General features: G+C 39.9%; 1 protein-coding gene across 2 annotated transcripts; it reads right to left on the minus strand.

The window, feature by feature from the left end:
- Positions 1-10696: 10696 nt before the first annotated feature.
- On the minus strand, positions 10697-21822 carry msl1a (MSL complex subunit 1a). 2 transcript variants are annotated; one of them, XM_039740893.1, is made up of 10 exons: positions 21498-21822; positions 16137-16944; positions 14731-14954; positions 14448-14610; positions 14246-14357; positions 14057-14115; positions 13890-13957; positions 11737-11861; positions 11017-11089; positions 10697-10815 (listed from the first exon to the last, which is right to left on the minus strand). In XM_039740893.1, the coding sequence occupies exons 2-10, from the start codon at positions 16836-16838 to the stop codon at positions 10725-10727; spliced, it is 1617 nt and encodes a 538-aa protein (XP_039596827.1). In that variant the 5' UTR covers positions 16839-16944; positions 21498-21822; the 3' UTR covers positions 10697-10724. The 2 variants fall into 2 exon arrangements, with proteins under 2 accessions (XP_039596827.1, XP_039596826.1); XM_039740892.1 differs by having other exon boundaries at positions 14246-14610.
- Positions 21823-22575: the final 753 nt, after the last annotated feature.

The raw sequence follows: 22575 nt of genomic DNA on the forward strand, positions 1-22575 counted from the left end.
AAAAAAAAAAAAACGAAGGCGCCAAAGGGCTTTATGGTGAATGTAGTTCAGGACAAGAAAAAGGACTACAAATCCCTTAAGGCAGCGAGAGTGCCCGCCAACGGGCACACATGCTAAACAAGAGTGGGGCGCTGAAGCACAAACAGACTTTGAAGTAAGCCTACGCACATCGTGCTATGCAGCTGCTGAACACGCAAGGTCTGCTAGAAATGGAATAATCTTTTATCTTTTTAAACGTAAGAATACAAACCCGCAATTTTACTACTTTTTATAATGCTCTTCACTGGGCGTAGGCATAGAGGGCCGTGACATTATAGTCAGCGTTCACAGGAAAAATGTAAGTGTAAATGCAAAAATAAAAATGTAAAAATTACTAAATGCAGAATTAGACCAAATAAAGACACAGGTTTGTTAAAACACACAGAAAACAATGTTCTAAGGGATTAAAATATATATATATTAAATATATATCAGTTTGTTAATTAATGGCCATATTTCCTGACTGTGTAATACAATTTGTGCTAAATTGAAATAATAAAAATAGCAATTATGAAATAATCCAATGAAAATGTACAGTGCTATATATATATATATATATGTATGTATATATATATATATGTATGTATATATATATGTATATATATATATATATGTATATATAACATACACTCACCTAAAGTATTATTAGGGCCACCATACTAATACGGTGTTTGACCCCCTTTCGCCTTCAGAACTGCCTTAATTCTACGTGGCATTGACTCAACAAGGTGCTGAAAGCATTCTTTAGAAATGTTGGCCCATATTGATAGGATAGCATCTTGCAGTTGATGGAGATTTGTGGGATGCACATCCAGGGCACGAAGCTCCCGTTCCACCACATCCCAAAGATGCTCTATTGGGTTGAGATCTGGTGACTGTGGGGCCATTTTAGTACAGTGAACTCATTGTCATGTTCAAGAAACCAATCTGAAATGATTCGAGCTTTGTGACATGGTGCATTATCCTGCTGGAAGTAGCCATCAGAGGATGGGTACATGATGGTCATGAAGGGATGGACATGGTCAAAAACAATGCTCAAGTAGCCCGTGGCATTTAAACGATGCCCAATTGGCACTAAAGGGTCTAAAGTGTGCCAAGAAAACATCTCCCACACCATTACACCACCACCACCAGCCTGCACAGTGGTAACAAGGCATGATGGATCCATGTTCTCATTCTGTTTATGCCAAATTCTGACTCTACCATTTGAACGTCTCAACAGAAATCGAGACTCATCAGACCAGGCAACATTTTTCCAGTCTTCAACTGTCCAATTTTGGTGAGCGCGTGCAAATTGTAGCCTCTTTTTCTTATTTGTAGTGGAGATAAGTGGTACCCGGTGGGGTCTTCTGCTGTTGTAGCCCATCCGCCTCAAGGTTGTGCGTGTTGTGGCTTCACAAATGCTTTGCTGCATACCTCGGTTGTAATGAGTGGTTATTTCAGTCAAAGTTGCTCTTCTATCAGCTTGAATCAGTCGGCCCATTCTCAACAAGGCATTTTCGCCCACAGGACTGCCGCATACTGGATGTTTTTCCCTTTTCACACCATTCTTTGTAAACCCTAGAAATGGTTGTGCGTGAAAATCCCAGTAACTGAGCAGATTGTGAAATACTCAGACCGGCCCGTCTGGCACCAACAACCATGCCACGCTCACAATTGCGCAAATCACCTTTGTTTCCCATTCTGACATTCAGTTTGGAGTTCAGGAGATTGTCTTGACCAGGACCACACCCCTAAATGCATTGAAGCAACTGCCATGTGATTTGTTGATTAGATAATTGCATTAATGAGAAATTGAACAGGTGTTCCTAATAATCCTTTAGGTGAGTGTATAGTGTGATGTCTGGCCAGCAGAGTGGAAGGACCAGGAGAGAGGGCATTGATGGACACTAGAGGGCAGCCCTCCTGGGTGGCTGTGGCACCACGGATTCCGCAGGGCATGTCAGGAACTACAATTTGGTGAAGCCCTGTTGGGTTCCGAGGGGGCCGCCAGGAGGAGCGGCAGGGCCCTATAGAGGACCTCCAGCACACCTGGGAGTGATTCCAGGTAATACTGATGAGTCACCTGGAACACTCCTGGGACCCGAATAAGAGGTGCTGCCGCACGCCATTGAGGAGCCAGAGTCGGACAGAAGGAAACAAAGGCTGAGGAGGAGTGGAGGCAGATGGACTGGTGACAAGAAGGTACTGTATATTGGTGTGGCGTTGGTATTTTGTGCACAAAGCTGTAAATAAACATGGGTGTTGAGTTCAACCTGTGTCTTGTCTGTCTGTGTCTGGGGTTGGGGCGACAGTATGCCCCCTAGTGGCTTACAATACACACACACACACACATTATATATATATATATATATATATATATATATATATATATATATATATATATATATATATAGAGAGAGAGAGAGAGAGAGAGAGATAGATATAGGGGGGCAAAAGTAGGTTTACAGTTTTTTGTATGGAAAAAAGGCATGCAGGTTATGATTATTACAGTAGCTTTATTAACTCAATAGAATGTCACAATGGCACACTGTACTTGGGTGCAATCCCATAAGTGCTCAAATTGCCAGCCTTGTGTACTCACAACTGTAAACTTACTGTACTTTTCCCACCCCTGTATGTGTATATATACAGGCAAAGGCAAAGAGTTAATTAGCCGCAAAATCTGGTCACTAATTAAGAAAAGGGTTAGAATGAAAACCTGCAGCCACAGTAGCTCTCCAGGACTGGAGTTGGAGACCCCTGCACTAGAGCATAACACTCCTTGATTTATCTTCAATGTTTTTTATGACATAACCTGACATTTTATTTTCCCTTTCGATTGCTTTTGTGCATTGCTTAAATGATGAAAATGTTGTGTTAACATAAACCCATAATTCCTTTTCAGGGGTTGCTTACCTGTAGCTCAGTGTCTCCCATCTTTTTTATAACCAATGTTGCCCTTGTATATCCCTTTGCACTTTTCTACAGTGTTTGCCCAGTTCTCAAGCTTGTCCGAGTCTTTTTGGATTGTGTCTGCCATTCCCCCAACATTACTAAAAGCAGGTTAGAAAGATGGATGGATGTACCCAGGGCTGCTCTGGCTTCCTTCCACAATCCAAAGCCGTGCAGGTTAGGTGAGCTGCCATTGCTAAACTGGCCTTAGTTGTGTTTTGTGTTTGTGCTCACCCTGTGATGGACTGATTTTTCAGGGAAGAAATTCTGTATTAAAGTTCTGGATTTATGCACAAATATGTAAATCTTAGTTTTTTTGAATGTGTTTTCCCAATCAAAGTTGCCTCCCGTTGCAAGATGTGATAATCTGATACCATTTCAGTGTGCCGGAACAAGCAAACTGTGCAGGATCATAAAATATGAAGTCTAAACCAAAAAGGAGTATTCCAAGGCACTAAGTATTAAAAACCTAAAGATCACCTCCTTTGCAGTAAAATATCTGAGTTACAGCTTTTTGCTATTTATTTATGATTTATAGTATACATTTCTTGTTTCAGAACCAAGTTGATAAACACGCCAAACGCCCCAAAGCCAAGCCGTATAATATGATTGAATTTCTAATGTTGGAGAACAACAGGCCTTTGGAGATCCATCCTCGCCTAGTCAGCACATCCTGGGACCAGTCGAGAGACGGACAACAGAATTCCATTGAGGCAGGGAGACTCCTAACGATGACATAAGGTCTGGCCAGCATTCAACATCACCAACAGAAGAAAACATTGTATTGTAATGGACCAACAAAGAGTGCTGGTGAGTGAGATAGCAGACACTGTCAAGTCAATGTCACATTACACGACTTCTAGTTGGAGGCGATGTCAAATGTGATGCTTGTCGTTGCTGATCTTTTCAGATTAAATGGCTAGAAACTGCAAGGGGATGTCAGATTACCTGACGGGGTGACGAGTTTCTCATTTCCAAAGCGCTACTGGTAGGCGTGCAGATGGTTTACAGGTATGGCAAAGGTAACCACAATAACTGTCCTTTTTTTTGTTTTCCTTTTATCCATCCAGTTGTGGCATGTGAAATGCGACACACATCAGAAAGACAAGTCTCTCTTCTGTTTGTGAGGTCCAATAAACACACATTCCTTATTTTTCATAGTTGCATTATATACATTGTACTTCTGAGTGGGCGCTCATTGGTTGTCAGCTGTGATGCACGAGATCACACCCTTGCAACTTTAGACAGAGTCTGTTTGAGTTTTAACAGGACAAGTCGCAGAAAGAAATGTCAGACTACAAGACTTGTGATCATGTTAGCACTTCAGAATTGCCTCCGATTCGCTAAGACTTTGTAAATGAAGTTGCTGGAAAAGTCGCAACATAACCTTAAGATATTAGCGATGCGAGAGTTGATGGCGTTCTTCACAAATGATTACATGCAAGCATCTGCATAATGGATGTCAAGATTGTTGACTCCTGGAGGGAAGCATTATTTCATCCAGTACTTCATGAAGAATCTTAACACCATGAATTTGAATACAGGGACATTTAGGAAGTGCTCTAGGTTTTTGCAGCAAATTTAGTGATGGAGCTGGTGCCTCACTGTTAGGAGACCTGGGTTCGCTTCCTGGGTCCTCCCTGCGTGGAGTTTGCATGTTCTTCCTGTGTCTGCGTGGGCTTCCTCCGGGTGCTCCGGTTTCCTCCCACAGTCCAAAGACATGCAGGTTAGGTGCATTGGTAATCCTAAATTGTCCCTAGTGTGTGGGTGTGCCCTGCCCAGGGTTTTTTTCTGCCTTGCACCCTGTGTTGGCTGGGACTGGCTCCAGCAGACCCCCATGACCCTGTAGTTAGGATATAGCAGTTTGGATAATGGATGTAGTGATGGAACTGAGTACTGCATGCAGCCTCAGCAAATCTCTCTCTCTCTATATATATATATATAAATATATATAAGTCAAATACCACCGACTCGCTCATCACGAAATCTCCCGAACCACAAGGACTTGAAATTTGGAATGTAGGTTACCCTTGGCCCATAGGTACTTGCAAAGAAACAATTTTAAAAATTTCGTGGTCCACACATATTCTGTCTGTCTGTCTGTTCTCTTTTCATGTAGAAAAGATCAGGTTTTTTTCTATAATTTGCTTGAACATTCCGGTTGATTTTGCAACTTTACTCATTGCGGCAAGTATCATAATTCGCTTGTGGTACCGATTTTATTTGTGTGAATCCGAGAGAGCGGCTACAGTCTGAGGTAAAGGGGGCGGTACCCTCCTCAATCATGCACCAGCCTCGGGAAGTACCTCACGTCTGCTTAGCTAGTGAACAAGAGAATTACTTAATGTATTTAGATCGTGTTTTTTCTATAATTTGCTTAAACATTCTGGTTGAGTTTTGCGAGTTCTCTCATCGCGCCAAGTACTATAGTTCGCCTGCAGGAGTGATATATTCACACTAATCCGAGACAGTGGCTGCAGGCTGAGGGAAGGGGGAAGCGTGATGTCAGGAGTGGGAGCTGGGCGGCTGCCCTGTTTCACTACTACACGGGCAGAGCCGTGGGGCACGGCTAGTTAATAATATATTCAACAATTATTATAAAAGTAAAGTTGATTAAATTCCAGTTGAAAAAAAAAAAAAAGAGTACCACTTCAGTTTAGCGGAAATAGCTCAAAAGTTCATAGAAATCTATGTTTTGTACCTAATACTTGTATGCAAAATTTGGTTAACGAGAATGAAAGCGTAATCAGGTTATCATGTTTACACACACAGACATATTTCCAAAAATGGTATTTTCGGATTCATCAAAATTGAATTTTTCGATGATTCTTTACTTTGTTTACTAGAAAATAAAAAGTAAAGGTGTCTTCTGAATCCACCATTTTGAGATTTTTCAGGTGGGGAGGACCAAAATTTCATGGTAAGGTAGCTATAATCACCAAGTCACAGCACCCACATGTGGCACCACATGGCTTGTTGGTTAAGACACTCGAGTAAGAACTTCACTGGACTCATCTGACTGCACAGAACACCAAAAGACACTATCTGTGAATAAAACGTAGTGTCACAAGATGTAGCAAGTACACCCTATAAATGATTTCTTTTTTAATGTTTGCGGACACATGAAGTTCTGATTTTCATTTAAAGAGAATCTTTCCTTTATCTAAAGAAAAACTACGAAATGTACTTCCATCTGTAGAAGTCCACTACCCCCTAGCTCTAATGGCTGGTATTGCCCCCTCAAGATGGAGTTTCCTTTGTCCAACAGTCTGGTAAACTGTAAGATTTTCCCCCTCCTCCCTACAGAATTCTCTCAGCTGCGTAATGTTTCAGGGGGGTCTTGCATGTACAGCCAATTTCAATGCCCCCTAATCTTGAAGGAATTAAGATGTGGGCTTTGACATGATCATTCCAGGACCCCTCCATTTTTTTTCTTTTCAGCCATTCCTTGGTGGACATAATGGTATGCTGAGAATCATTGCCACAGTGCAAGGTCCACTTTCAGTTGTGCTTCAATTTCCTGCCAGATGGTTTCACCATAACCTCAGACCCACTCTAGTACAATGAAGAACTCCTAGTGGATTCTACCCAGGCCCTGATTCAGCAACATCCACATTTTACAAATGCTATGAAGTTTTTATGGTCAAATCCTGTCTTTGTTTTTCACTGTCTTCTGGTACTGTGGCCAAATAACTATCTTTGCCTTGTCTCTCCAGAGCACACGTTTCCAGAATACCTGCTCTCTGCCCAGGTGCTCAAGGACAAACTTGAATCGTGTACCCATTGTTCTTTCTGTTTTCTACCTGGTACACCTCTAATGGAGATCTCATTTGCACAGCCTTCTTGAAATGGTGGGCTCTTCACACTTTTGACTTAAACAGTGGCCAGAGCTAGCTGTGATAAAATTCTGGGTTTTTTACAGACATCATTCGGCATACACCAGCTGCTGTACCCACCACGGAGCATTTGAAATTTTCTGCACCTGTACATGATGTTCTAGGTAATGGAATGGTTGATTTCTGATTATAGATCTTCTTTAATACCTTCTCAACCACCCTAGACCAGGGATGGGCAATGCTGGTCCTGGAGAGTCACAGGTTTTTTGTTCCAACCCAGCTTCTTCATGAAAGAACAATTATTGCTGATGAAACACATTGCTTAAGTGACTATTTTTATGCTTCATTGTAGTGGTCTCGCTTGTTAAGTTTCTCCCACCCTTGACTGCTTATTTCAATCTTAAAGAGCTGCATTCATTGTTTTAATGGATGCTTATTAGCAATACAATGTAAATGACAAAGCAGACAGCAGTTCTCCATCCAGTTTTTCATTTACATCTGTGTGTGTTCATCATGCACTGTTTGATTTAGTAAAATATGTAATAGAAAATGTGACAAACAGAAAATTGTTTTATGCTTCAAATCATTTGGATGATATCCTTGGAAAGGGAAAAAAAATCCACGATATAAGAACCTAACATTGCAGACTAACGAGCCATAAAATTAAATAAGGTGCAAGACTGGCAAGGATTGGCTTCTAATTGAGCAATTGGGTTGGAATGAAAACCTGCAGCCACTGTGGCCCTCCAGGACTGACATTGCCCACCCCTGCCCAGACGTCTAAAGCCTTCTTGCACAAGGCCTCATAGAAGTCTTTCACAGTCAACATGGTTATGACATGCGTCCAACCAAACTAATTGAGGTTTAAAAAAAAATGCAGGTTCAGACAAGACATCTAACATCTCATGATGTTCTAATCATTTATACCTAATTCTAATCTGAAGTACATGAGGTATTGATAAATGGGGGGTCAGTCTACTTACGCCCCCGTCCCCACAGCAAATTTGCATTTATTTAAATTATGCTATGAAGTACAAAATAAATGTGGTATATTTATTATATCCCCTTTATCTATACCGTATAAATGAAGAGCAAATCTTGGCACGTCTATACGTGTTAATACAGAAGAAACATTACACGACTGTAAACGACATGGTGATTCTCCACCATCACAAATTTAAATCCGCACCAAAGAGTCTTTTTCTGTATCAGTACCAAATAAGCCACGGTTGAGTCAATACAACAAACTGTGGAAAATGTCAAAACTTTATAAACTAATACTTTAGCTACATATCATGCTGTCTGTATGATTTGCATGTAGCAAATAATTTGATCTTGTCAAGTGCACAAAGGATGATCGATTTGATGAACACAGCAGATTAGGCAACAGTTCCAGTATGTTACCTCAATATACTTTGCAGTTTTTAAGACATTTACTCCACACTCCCTCACCGCTGTCTTGGAAGAGGGACCACCTTGCTGCCGTTATTGTGAAGAAAGCACAAGGTTACATGACCAAGCCCAAACAGCACTATTAACACACTGCCGGTAAAAGTGCAGTTTTAAACCACCATGCAGGAAAATTTTTACAAATAAAACTAATGCAGCTGTTATTTTTATTACAAAAAAAAAAAAAAAATCTGCTTATTCCACACCCAGACCTTGTTTTTAATAATACTAACACTCAAACAAATAGAACTTTTTTTTTTTTTTTGCTTGTTTTGCCCAAGTCCCACTTTGCTTATATACAGCATGTCCGAACGTTATTTACAGAAGTGGTTACATGTTTTCCATTCATTTTTGTTGCCCAAGAATGGTACAAAGATGAATTTAACTCAAAACCTAAGTACACACAATTAGGAAAGGTGGTTTTAAAATTCATCAAAAAGAAAACAAAACAAAGAAGCCATAAATCAGAACCTCTTATAAACAGAGATAATTATTAGACTGCAGCTGGGGGAAGACAAACTAGGGTACATTGAACACGTGTGCACAGAAAGCAGTATGTCGAACAACTGTATTTAAGATTTCAAACCTTTAGAACCAGGCAGCAGCATAGAAAGAGACCACCATTCCTGGATTTTCTTTTTAATCAAGCCCTGGGATTCTTATATATTTTAATTAGTATATATGTAAAATTAAGTTCTGCCATAAGCAACTTTTTTTTTTTTTTTAAATCACTTCCCACCATGTAGAGCACACAGTACACCCGCTGAACACTGTAGAATGCAGTTCCTTTTTTTGAGATGGTGGTGGGGATAAGTAGATGTTTTAAAGAGTGTGTGTGTGTGTGTGTGTGAACACAATGCTGCTTCAGTCAGATCAAGTATTAGAACTGCAAACCCTATCTTCTGTGCATTTGTGAAAAACAGTTAATTTACCACTTTTAATACTGAGCAGCCAAAACAATGGGTGAATGCATCATGCAGCATATTACACTTCCATGCTAAGGTCTACTGGTGATTAAAAAAAGGTGCAAAATAAAAGTTGACACATCTTTGATCAAACCCATAAAGGGTCATGCCAGAATGTATCCACTTGTTTCTTGATTTGCATGGGTATCTTGTATTAACTAAGCTTGGTAGTTCTCACTTCCAGTGAATAGGAGTGAAAAGTAGACCAAGAAATGAAGCCATTACAGTACAAGGAAAAAAAAGTGATGAATTCTTCAGGAATTGCCACAATCTTTAAAGCATCGTTACAGGCAATAAATTACTGTGCAAACCTTTGGGCCAGTCACATACACAGAAGTGCTCACTGCATACAGCCGTAAAAACGCACCAAATTAACATTATTTAAAATCAGAGGAAACATGTAAATAGGTGATAAAACTGGTCAATGGAAAGCATTTACCTTTACATAAAAACATTGGATAAAAGCTTTCTGGTTCATCATTTTGCATTCCCACATGTATGTCTCATTTTACAAGGTGGTAAAAGCAGCTCAGTCATCGCTATCAGGAGGTAAACAGAATAAAGTCTGAAAATTTAGCACTCTCACTCACTCTCTTGCACTGGCAGTGTGACTCCCATTTCAGAGCAATCCTGCTTCCCCTCACCACCTCTAAAGTAAACATTGCTCCCTCATATCTCAAAACTATCAAACTAGCCTTTCGTAAACAGAAACAAAAAGGCCAATGTTACCAGCAGCCGCAGAAAACTATAAAATCTGGGTGGCTAGGGAGACCAACACGCACTAAACCCCAACGTAAGAGGAAAGAATTTCAAGCCTTATTATTTCCATTAATATGTAATTTTCCTTACGCTTTCTCCAATTTCTTTAACTCCAACATATCAGTGCAGGAACAGTGGGGAAGAATATCTTTTTGCTCCAACATATCAGTGCAGGAAAGACAGGGTATGGTCCTGGTCCAATGAATCCTAATGTTCCTGCACTGCCACCATATCACTGCCATCTCAAAAACTTTTTAGACAGTTGAAACTGACATTAAAAATATTAAAGATTCTCTCTCTCCAAACAGACCAAACCCTGGTCTCCTCTACCTTTAAAAAGTGATAGTAGGTCACCAAAAAAAGCTACTTCAACGTTAACATTGATAATTACTCATCTTAAGCTTCTGGTTTCCACCCCCATTTCACTGCATAATGCAAAACTCAAAAAACACACTAATACCTGAATGACCTTCTACAGAGGGTGATATGAAGACAGGAAAATACAAAAAGAGATACACTTTTTTTCTCCATGTCTGGACACATCTTATGGGTGGGTAGAATTAAAGTTAATGCATAAGAGAACATTCTTTTAAATACTGCAGTCATCCCAACACAGATCAAGTTCTTTATCATTAAAATTTCTCTTAAATGTTTTCTGAAAGGGAGAAAGTGTATTTTTCTTCCGCCTTCCTGGTCTGTACAAACTCAAAAGCATGAATTTGGGAGGCCCAGAGAAAAGTGTTTATTTCCGACAGGTCCGATGTGGCGTTTGCTTCTTCTGCATTTCAATTCTGCATCGACTTCTTTCATCCAGCCAAGGAAGCTCAAAATTTCTGATATACAAGAAAAGAAAACATTAAGTAACAGACACAGAAAATAAGCTTTAACATGGCCAGGACTGGACAGGAATTATTAACATGCAGAATGCTCAGACAAGACTCTATTACAACGTTTTATATAATAAGGTTAAACATGACCCCCCCCACATTTGTTCTTGAGTTGAAAATGGTCAGGCTAGTGAAAGGTTAACTTACTGCTGAACAAGTTTTGGCAGTGGGCGACCAAATGCAACAACTGGCAGGGTTGGAGTGATCATGAGACTCTCCACTGAAGGAAAAGGAGAACAAAAAGATCAATAAAACAATAGAATATAAAACCACACATATTGTGCCGATTTATAATAAGCAGACAAGACCAAGTTAATTGTTGTATCAGTTATGTTATTGTTGGACTTGAGTAATATGCTGATGTAATGTTTTGCTATTCAAAAAAAAAAAAAACTAAAAACATACATAAAGCAGATAAGACAAATGGTCTAAGCCACTAGACATCATTGCGCTAAAATTCAACACATTAGAAAATGTAAAAAGAACCCAATAGGCCTAACAAAGTACAATATTCTAAACCTATTTTTTTTTTTAAAACCAGAACAAAACATTCTAACATTCTACAAATGAAACCAACATTAACATACAGATAACAACCAATTACTTTGAAATAAATAAGCAGACACAAAATAAAATAAAAAAAAGGCAAAATGAGTTTAAACCCCAACCCAAACTTCTATACCTTGTTTAAAATAATTATAAAGGTGAAATAAAAGTGAAAAAACAATGACATTCCAACAAACAGCAGAATTGTGCATATTTACAATAACTGAACTTTATTTTAATGTAACAATATTTAATATTTAAGCCAACTGGTTCCTATGTTTACATTAATTAAAAAATATATACAGGTATACATTTTCTTACCATCTTCTGCATCTGGGTAGAAGGATGACAACCCAGGTTCAGACTCCTGAATGCCTTTCTTTTTGTACATGCGCTGCTGGAGTCGCTGGAACATTCTCTGCTCTCTAATTCTCTGGATATCCCACCTAAAATGACAGGTCATTTAAACTTCACCAATTATAGCACCAAGGCTGTCCATATAAAGGAAACATACATCTATATGACAGTTTGAGAATGTTCTGAATCGTCACTAAAAACACTATCTAAATACTCGGCAGGACAAAAAAATAAATAAATAAAAAAGATAACATTTTCCTATCTGTATCATAAAACTTTTATGATTAAAACTTGCAGGCCGGAGACATTTTTTACATTCACCCTTTAAATAACAACTTGTGCCAAATCATCCATCCATTTTCCAACCCGTTGAAACCGAACACAGGGTCACGGGGGTCTGCTGGAGCCAATCCCAGCCAACACAGGGCGCAAGGCAGGAACCAATCCCGGGCAGGGCGCCAACCCACCGCAGTGTGCCAAATCAGAGTTTAGAAAATGTTCCTGACCGAAAATCTTCAATTAGCTTCACACCAACCAATTGTCATTGTTCCCAATAACTAGAATTCAAAATGTCAGGTTCATAAACGTATTAGTTTATGAGATGTTAAGGCTTTAACAACAGGCTGTGGACCCTTAATTTATAAAGATAAATTAATAAATATAGTTTGGTTCTAGGTACTGACTATTTTGTCCATTTATTATTAAAACAAGCTCTTTCTATTTTATAATCCTTTTTGTGGCAGAAGTTGTCATACAAGACCAATATGCATTTTTTTTTTTTACATTTTTAATACCTCAGAAAAATCAAAGCTTCATTACATTCAGATTTAGATGCTAAAGAAAAATAACATAAGTAATAACTATCAAAACCTGAAAGAACTGATGTGGTTTACTGTAGATATATAGAGGGCTAAAGTTGCTCTAAAGCACAAAATACATTTTTATACTATCAGTAAGCCATGGATTTGTAAATATGCAACCGTGGATCAACTATTTTAGAAGTTATAGACATCTAGTACTGAAAGGAAACCCCTGAAAATTTCATCCACCTGGCATTAAGAGTTTAAAAGTTACCACTTACGTAACCCTGTCATTTTTAATTTCCACAGAAAAATTAGTGGCACACCCCCTTTTTTAAATCCTTCACATTTCAGAAACAAATGAAGATACAAAACTAAAATCTGGCACTCTAGTTTTTGGGGTACAAGATTATTTCCACAAAGGTTGAAGTAAAGATGGCTAGACAGTAAGCCTTTGATGATTTCACTCAAATTCTAGGCAACAAGCTCTCAAAATGCAGATACAAAAATGTTTACTAGAACCATGAATTCCATATTAAATTACATTTGTGGTCATCAAATATTTATGGGTTTCTACACACACTTGACATTCTCAAATCTTTAGGGTTACAAGATAAATTCCAAGCCTATACTGGCACCTGGATGTGACTTAAATGATGGGCCCAGAATTACATGGGGGCTACGATCGATAGATATTTTAGTATAGTTGGCAGGATTAGATAGCTATAGATACTTTATTAATTCCCAAGGGGAAATTCACATAATTGAATATCAATATCATATCTAATTGCCAACTATCTTAAAACACAGGTCTTTGAAAGAAGTGGGAGGAAAGCTGGAATACCTGAAGAAAAAATCCACACAGATATGGGTAGAAAGTGTAAACTACAAAACAAACACTGAATTGCCAAAGGAGTTTAACTCACAAAGCTCTATCCATAGGGTAGAAGCACAAATCCACTGTGTTAGTGCCTGATGCATATACATTTTGGTTGTAAATAAAAACTAGAAAAAATGCTCCCTGGATAATGGTGGCTTTTTAGTTAAACCTCGGGATTAAAAACAAAATTATTAACACATTAGTGTGTATAGACATATTGTACACATGATGAATGTGCCCAACAATCTAAAGCTAAAACAAAACTACACTCAAGCTAAGATTCGAATAAAAATACCGTAGCTAGGGATACACATTCTAGGGATTAAAACACAAACCGTAAGGAGGTGGCAGTGGTAGAAGTTACAGTAACTACAGTGCCAGTGTTAAAAAAACACATGCATTTCAGTTTTTTTTCTGGATTTAAATAAAATACGCACCTTTTTCTCCTCTTCTCATCTAGCTCCAGTTTGGCATGCCGCTTCAAGAACACACCATCATCTAAGTTCTTTAGAGAAAAAGATTATTAAAATAATACAGCCATGCAAGTATGTTACTCAGAATCAGATGCTGTTATGACAAACAGCAGTGTCACCTGTACACTGACCTCTACAACATCTGTGGCTTCTTCCAGAGGTTCCATAAAATGTTCTCTCCATGAAGGAACTTAGAGGAAAAAAAACGGGGGGATTAGAAACAAATCGTATATCAAAACAATAACTGGCACTTTCCATCACAGGGACCTAAATACAATTTCCTGGAGGTTTGAGGCAGCAGTTTCTGAAATCATACTTACTAGCCACGGTCTCCTCTTTCTTGGGAGAAGTCTCATGAAGTGGAAACGGAGGAGGCTGGTGCCAGCGGCAGAGGTACATCTCTTTGGTGGACATGTAAGGCAGGTCCTCCATCTCAAAAGAAGATGACAAAGGTTCTGCCTTAGGCTGGAGGCTTAAAAAAAATCCCTTGCTTGGAGAATTGTCTCCCTGCAAGTCACCCACTTTTTCTATGGCTTCCTTGCTGCGAAGTTCCCGTTGGGTAAGCGAATGACCAGCTTCCATATCATTGTTGTTGAGAGAGAGCTTGGGTGTCTTTCGCCGTGCTTTTGAGAATTCTCCCGACAATTTTTTCATCTGGGTCTTGGGGCTCCAGAAAGAGTATTTTCTGTAATAACATGAATAACTATAACAGGCACTTAAACACACTTTTATTCACATTACGGTCAAATAGTAATTATGAACTTACAAAGATAAATGAAGGCTTTACCAACCAGCCTCCTCATACCTTTTGTGACCCTTTTCTACACGAGAAAAATGCAAGGCCCTCAGAGAGTCAAGTGGACGACAGTCTGTCTCCTCATCGGCAACATCCTCCCTCTCACTGTTCTCTGGTTCGGGAAATGCCTCATGCTCTTCACACTCTGCGAGGACGTTCTTCTGCTTCTCTTTTGTCGTGTCCTTTTTGACCAGCTGCACTCGCCGCTCCATGCGTTCAATCCGTGCCAGGAGCTAATAAATGAAGACAAGGTGATTTATAAAATTTCACCTGAAAAACAGTAACTCATGAAAGTTCACAAAAACACCTGTGCTTATTGATGCTGTAATCATCATACAGAAAGAGTTACAATGTGAACTGCATGCATTAAATGTGACTTTTAAAATTGCAATTTTCAAGCACTTTTTTTAAAATTGGCTGTATTAACAAACATACTGGGAAATGTGGTGTTAAAGTTCTATGTGTCTCCCATAATCCGCATTCCAAAGGAAGCATCCAGATGGGTCATTGCTTCAATTACTAGTATATGTAACCTCAAAGGAAGAACTCTGTTAGACATTAGGAAAAAGTGAAGTGTGAAAATTGTGTACTAAAAAGTCTAAGCATAAATGTGAACAACATAGCAATCAGACAAACTAAAAACACCAATTCGCTTCATTTAAAAATATACAATTTTCAATATCACGACTTTTGAAAGCCTACACTGAACTTAAAACATTTAGAAACTGAAAATATATTCTATTAAGTGTTTTAGTAAAAGTCCAGTCCAGAGATAGACATACCAGTGTATACTTATTAATTTTAAAGTGCACAAGTATCTTGAAGGTAAAGGATACAAGGAACTCAAGGCTGACACTTACGTAGACTGTGTCAAGTCTGTAAAAATAAAGTGCACAGAAATGGAGGACTAATAATAAAGAAAAAAACTTTAAAATTGTACATTTCTAGTGTTTAAAACAATCTGTAAAAAAAAAAAAAACACTTAACATTTAAATGAAACGCCTGATACATATTTACACTGAACAAGGTGAAAACACAAGTCATTCAATTTTCAACAAAATATGGTGATATTTTACACACACATGTGGAACTTTGAAAGATGCATGCTATGGGAGTGTGGCTGCTTCATCAAAGATATGGCAAACTCTAGAGGAGTAAAGGGAAAAAAATATATAAAAATGAGATAGAGAGGGATAAAAGCTGAACCGAAAACCCTAATAGAAAATTAACAAAACTGCTACACCTTACCCAGAAAAATAAAAGTTACACCAAAGCAAAGTGAAGTTTTAATTATTCTGCTCCATATAAAACTTCAATGTATGTGCAGTCACATTTCCCTGTTTCAATGTACTCAGAATGCTGACTTTATACAGTTATAGGGTATACTTCCAACCTTAAGTGAAGGTTTTTCGTACCGTTTCTTTTTCGTTTTTTAACTCTTCAATCTCTTTGTCTTTTGCCTGCAGCTGTTGCTGCTGTTGCTCAATCAAATCCAGTTGCAGAAGCAAGATCTGTCTTAGGCAATTTGCTTGTGTAGGGCTGTGGCTGGTGTTTTTCTTCAAATTCTGCCACTTCCCTTCCAAGTTCACCTCCAAAGCAACAACGCTAAGGGGTCCCCCAACTGCACCTGCATTTCTGTCTGTGCTCTCAGAGGCCAGCTCCCGAGTGTTCCGATTAGTGTTCACCGGAGATGCAGTCTTGCTCATGCTATCAGTCTGCCCGGACATAAATAAGGGCTTGTTTTTAATAAGGTTGCTATCAGTCCCTACTGGCTTATTTGGAGCAGTGAGGGCCTCTAAACTCATCCAGTTCTCTTCCTGTCCCAGACAGGCACCCTGCGTTTTGTTCTGACCAGCAGGCCCTGGTGTGCGAGCACCCTTGCTGACGGCATGATGAATATGGAGGTTCTCTTTCAGTTTTCGGTTCTTGTTGTTGATATTTATCAGCACGGTGGGCAAATGATTTCCGTCGTGAACCTCTGCCCGTCCGAGGTCAGGTCCCTTGCTGTGGGTGCCAGAAGCGGAACTTTGAGACTTTTCCAGATCCACCTTTTCAGGATTCAAATCTCTCTCCAGCTTTAGGGTTGCTGGTTTGAAAACAGTTGACCGCATATTCATGGTTCAAACAAATTGAAATAAAAGCGAAAACCCCTGCCACATCAGATGAACAGACTGTCAGGGGTTATGGCCTTGTCCTCACAAGATGACAGATTGTTTGGATAGCCTAGAAAAGAAGTAGGTGAGGGGGGAAAAAAACAAAATCAGTTTCAATAATGACTTTCATGGTTTCCTAAAATAAATAACATTGTACATGTACTTTTTGCCAATTACAATTTAATCTGTTAAAATAATTAAAATGAAAAGTGTGAACATTGTCAAACCTGACGAAGCCAATTGACCGTCACGGTGGCACAATGGAGACAAATATGAACCTTGCATAGGGTGCCAGGTCATTGCAGGGCCACTCCATGAACACTCAGCTCAGTTTGGAATTGCACATTAAATTGAAAAGCACATCTTTGTATCTGCAGAAAATTCACACAAGCATTGGGAAAACAAGCAAATGCCACACAGAGAGTGACTGGGGAATGAATTCTAACCCAAGACACTGATGCAATGAGGCAGCAAGAAATACGCTGCAATTTAATTCCAATGGAATAAAAATTTATTCCAATATTTTCAACAGAGTGTAACTGCAGTACCTAGGAGTTCAGTCATGTAACGCCCCAACATCATGAGGAGCCCTCAATGTCACTCACAAAACGGCCATTGCATTGCACTATAGTGAAGATGTAGGCGGAGTGGTGGCTGTGAGGCAAGGGATCTGCACTGGCAATCGGAAGGTTGCCAGTTTGAATCCTGCAAATGCCAAAAGGGAGACTGCTCTGTTGGGCCCCTTGAGAAAGGTCCTTAACCTGCAATTGCTGAGCGCTTTAAGTAGTGAAAAAAGCACTATATAAATGCAAAGAATTATTATTATTAAGATTAGGGCCCCATCACACTGTGGCTACGATAAGGGCTGTCTGACTCAAAGGGCGTTGCGGGCACTACCTGACCTACGCCACAAGTGTTGCAGGCTGCAGTTAGCTCCATCTCAATATTTTGTTCAAAAATTGTCATTTACATGTTACTCTTCCAATGCACCTGGTTTCTCTGAAGACATATTAAGGCCCTGGGAAAAAAAGCAATATTTTCACAATTAAGCTGAATCTTCAGAATAAAATACAAGACATTGTAAAACTGATGAATAAACAACAGAAAAATAAAGGCAAGCTTTCTGGACTGTAGAAATGCTGTGCTCGCCAATCGCTAACTTGCTCCTCTAAAACAGCAAGTTCTGTCAACTAACACAACAGGACCATTTGTGCATAATGGCACACATTTGCACTGCCCTCACTTAAAACAGTCAAGTTAAAAAGGCAAGTACACATCATGAAATTGTTTTTCATTTATTGGCATATTACGATTTGATTTTCATCTTAACAGTATCTTTAGGGAAAGATGATATAATAAACAACAGGCTACATTTACATTTTGTAGTCTATTGTATTGTATCGTCTGTTCAATGATTGGATGGACTAGGGTGTTGGGCAAGGTTTTGGGGTCTAGTGGCTGAGGGGCATCTGTTGGTGAAGAGAGATTCACTGATCTTGACTTTGCTGATGATGCTGGAGACTGAGTGAGGGGTATGAGGGTAAAAAACAACATCCAGGCCTTAGTAGGCATCTTAGGCACATCCATCAGCAGTGTGTCTGTTTGCGGAGAGAGTGTCGACCTAATCGAGAGGTTTACTTACCTCAGCAGTGACACTCATGTCTCTGGTGTCTCTTCTTATAAAGTCAGTATACGGATAGGGGAGAGCAAGGGGGGGACATGAGGTTGCTGGAAAGGGGTGTGTGGCACTCCTATATCTACACAAAAGGACAAAGCTCCAAGTCTTTCGAGTCCCAATGCTTCTTGTCTTGCTATATGGTTGTGAGACATGGACGCTATCCAGAGACCCGAAACAAAGACTGAAGTGCTTTGGAGAATCCTTGGGTACCGCTGGTTTGAATTTGTGTTGCTCACAGAGTCCAGAATGAGGCACATTACCTGCATTGTGAGGGATCGTCAGTTACGCCCCTACAGCCATGTGGTATGATTCCCCAAGGGTGATCTGGCTCATTATTGAGGACCCGAGTGGCTAGACCAGGCCAAGGGGACGCCACATAACACCCAGCTGCAGCAGATAGAGGGTCATTTCCAGACGGTGGGACTGGACCGAGTGTCTGCCTGGGGGGTTGCCAAACAGGATCCTGAGTAGTTTCATTGTTTGGTGGGTGCAGCAACATGCTTTACAAGTGCATGCCCCCTCACCTGACCTGTATAATTTTAATAATCAATAATGCAAATGGAAAAGTACATGCACATTTCTCACTACCTTAAATTAGAATCGGTTGTAAATGATCAGAAATAGACGAGGTTCTCTCTAATAATATTCTGTCTTATTTGAACCTCAAACATTTAGTTTGATTTGTTCATTGTTGTTGAAGCGCAGGTAGCTCTTGCCACTGTCAGTGTCAAAGTGCACAAGTCTACCATTAGAAAAAAGCTGCAGAAATAAGATTGACATTGGAGGTGTGTCAGGAGAAAACTGAAAGAACATCAGGGCATGACTTAAGTTTGCCCATGAACACCTTGGCAAAGACAAGGACTACTGGAACAATGTGCTATGGCCAGACAAAGCAAAGGTAAGAGTTACATTGACACAGTACCAGAAGACACATTCAGGAAAAACCAAAGAACCTAATACCTAAAAGGCATGGTGGTGGAAATGTTCCGGTTTTGGTTGCTTTACTGCATTAAGGCCTGGACACCCCCTCAAGCATCACACCACCAAAAGAAGTCTGCATGGAGGGGTGGGAAAAATTTTCTGGCAGTCAAAGCCAATGTGCGCTATACAGTTATAAGAAACGCCCACTTTTGGGGGCAATACCAGTTATTACAGCCAAGGGGGTACTTACTTTTCCATAGATGTAAATAGCCTATCCGTTAATTTTTCATTGAATGCTGCAAACTCAATTTGTCTAGCTCATCCCCCATTACATCACCCTTACTTACAGATACTGATTAAATGATGATACAATCTTTAAATATCCAAAATTCCATTTTAAAAAGATAGAAAACATTTCATGGGGAGGGTGTTCTTACTTTTTCACACGAGTATACAAGATCAGCTTAGTGAGGTCTCCCAATCTGCATGTCCCTGGTATAGTGACGGAAAGATACTCACTCACCCAGACATTAGGCGATTGTGCATACTCCACAAACACAGCACACGGCCACAATACGTTTGGTATCCAGGGCTTATCAACCGTAGAACTTTTTAAAAAAAATTTGTAACTGATATTCTGAAAGTTTAAGTAACAATTTACAAGCGTACACCTGTGATCATTTGCTCGTCTCCCTGATTAAGCTAACTGATGTTATACACACATCTGGAAGGCGAGACTTTAAAGGAAATAGAAATAAAAAATAGTTTTATAACAATGGTAATAAAACGTTTAAATGCGCCAAATTAAACTTCCTTTATGTTACTATTCTACAATTCTGTTTTTCTGTATATAAATATATTACTAATTTGTGTTTACTACATGCCTCGTGTATGTGGCAATGTATTCTTGTTGCTGACTGAATCAAAGCAAATGTCCACTTGTGGCCAATAAAAATAAACTAAACACACCGAAGGTCTAAAAAAAAAAAAACCCAAATACGAAGTGGCTGCCCGAAACCGTCCGATCTTTAATTGACAAACATCTTTTAGGTTTTAATGCAGACAGAGCAGGCGTGAAACATACAGTCGATTTGCACAATTCCGTTTGTTTTAAATGATCTCACATGGATTTCTTGAAGAACAAGCTTTAAGTATTGAAATCAAAGCTGATCAGTGCAGGCGATTGATGGGAACAACGAAACGGCTAACGGACTTTTAATCCTTATAAAAAAATCGACTTTATACACATATCGACTGCATTGTTAACTGACTTTTTTTTTTTAATCGTTGACTTTATTATCGATCTTTCCTGAACATCCTTAACACGTTCCTAAGAGAAATAAAATTCTGCACCCAGAGAGACAAAGCATAAAGGATCAATGATGCGCTCAACGACCGGTCGTTCTCTATTTCTTGTAGCGCTGTCTGTACGACACTGATAGTGAACCCCCAAGAAACAAAGATACGTATAGGAAGGGGCCGGGGAAGACCAATTACAAAGGAAGGGAGGGGGTGGATTATTATAAATAAATAAAGGCAATACGACAGAAATGTAAGAGCAGGCACAAGCGAAATAAAAACAACTTTAACATCTGCACAGACTCCCAGCGCCCCCTCTGCCTATTGACGGGACAGCTTACTAAGCTCACTCTATATGTATTTTTTGATTACACAGTCTCGTTTAAAACCCAGCACACGAATCAGCGCCGATCCTCCATTTTAGAAAACCTCATGCAAATGGTAGATCTAACCAATAATCCCACGTACAAACAAATGCAAAAGAGTCGCGCCAAATACCCAACGATCTCTAGCAAAGCCACTAGAAAGGTGGAGGGGTGCGCCGAAAAAATTACAAAAACAAACTCCTTACTGCCCACCTCCTCGTGCAGCTGAGGACTGCATTCTGAGACCCCCGTTTACTCTCTCTTTTCTGTTAATGTTCATAAAATATTGCAAGTGTTGAAAAGTAAAGCCCCTTTGTCATTCCAACTGTCATTAAGACGCTCGCTCGATCGCAAACTCACTTGTTTCCTTCGTGCTCCTCCATTTTAGATATACAGCAAAGAACAAGAGCGAGCCAGCACGTCGTTTTGATGCCTGCTGGCGTCTTGACCATCCTCCCCCCCTTCCCGTGTTGTGCGGGGGGGGTGCACGAGTGCCCCGCTGACTAAGTCAGGACGATGCGTGCTACTGCTGCTGCTTTTGTTGTTGTTTGCTGCTCGCTTTCTTTTCAGTTCCCGTCGTTCAGGTTTGCTGGTGCCATTCGCTTTGCTCTCCCCTCCCCCGCCATGTCTCTGGCTCTCACCTCCAGCAGCCGCCACTGCCGCGCGCCACTTGCGCAATGCGCCTGCGCAACTCTCCTAAAGGTCACGCCTTCTTCCCCTCCCCCTCGTAGAGACTCGGCCGAAAGAAACTTGCATTACGTCATTCATTAGCGGAAAGGCGTACTGTATAAAGCTCATTAGCCTGGCCGGCTGCTCCCGTCGCGTCCCAGAGGGGCGCGCGGGTGGCATATTGGCGACATCGCTCACTGGATGACTGATTATGGGTGTGAGCATGAGCTGCCCGTATGACTGTGTCTCTTTCGTAGACTGACACCCCGACCCGAGTTGGGTCCTGCCTTATGTTCGCTGATATCGGGATTGATTTGGGCAATGCACAATCCTTAAAAAAGGAGAACGAAAATGCAAAAATAAGTGTAATCCTGTGTAGTCGATTTTATTTCAGGATATAGAAAGCAGGAAATAAAAAAGTGTGTAGGCATGTTATTATTGCATTATTATTGTATTATTGCATGTTCGCTTTTTATATTAGATTAACAGTCAACCATTATTTAGAAGTGCTGGGGCAAACAGCACACCTGTGGTGGTTATAACTAAACCAAAATGTTGAAATTTCATATAGCATACTAAGCATCATATGTTTCATACTAAACATTACTTGACCACATGCAGCTGAGCTGATTGCTCAGGATCACATGGTGACTTCTGTCTTGTTGCGCTACTAATATCCTGCTCATCAATTCCACCAAGACCTGTCTTGCTGAGCTACCAATATGCTGGTCCTTAAAATGGTAATCACAACCAGCAGTTACAACCAGGG

This window comes from Polypterus senegalus, chromosome 17, assembly GCF_016835505.1.
Source record: "Polypterus senegalus isolate Bchr_013 chromosome 17, ASM1683550v1, whole genome shotgun sequence".
In the NCBI taxonomy this organism is placed as follows: Eukaryota; Metazoa; Chordata; class Cladistia; order Polypteriformes; family Polypteridae; genus Polypterus; species Polypterus senegalus.

Bases quoted from the DNA above. Each gene is read 5' to 3' on its own strand.
- msl1a (XM_039740892.1), bottom strand. From the start codon at position 16,838: ATGAATATGCGGTCAACTGTTTTCAAACCAGCAACCCTAAAGCTGGAG. The intron at 14,955-16,136 runs GTACGAAAAACC...TTCATTTATTAG, and splicing joins TAAAAAACGAAAAAGAAACG to CTCCTGGCACGGATTGAACG. The intron at 14,116-14,245 runs GTAAGTATGATT...TTTTCCTCTAAG, and splicing joins GAAAGAGGAGACCGTGGCTA to TTCCTTCATGGAGAGAACAT.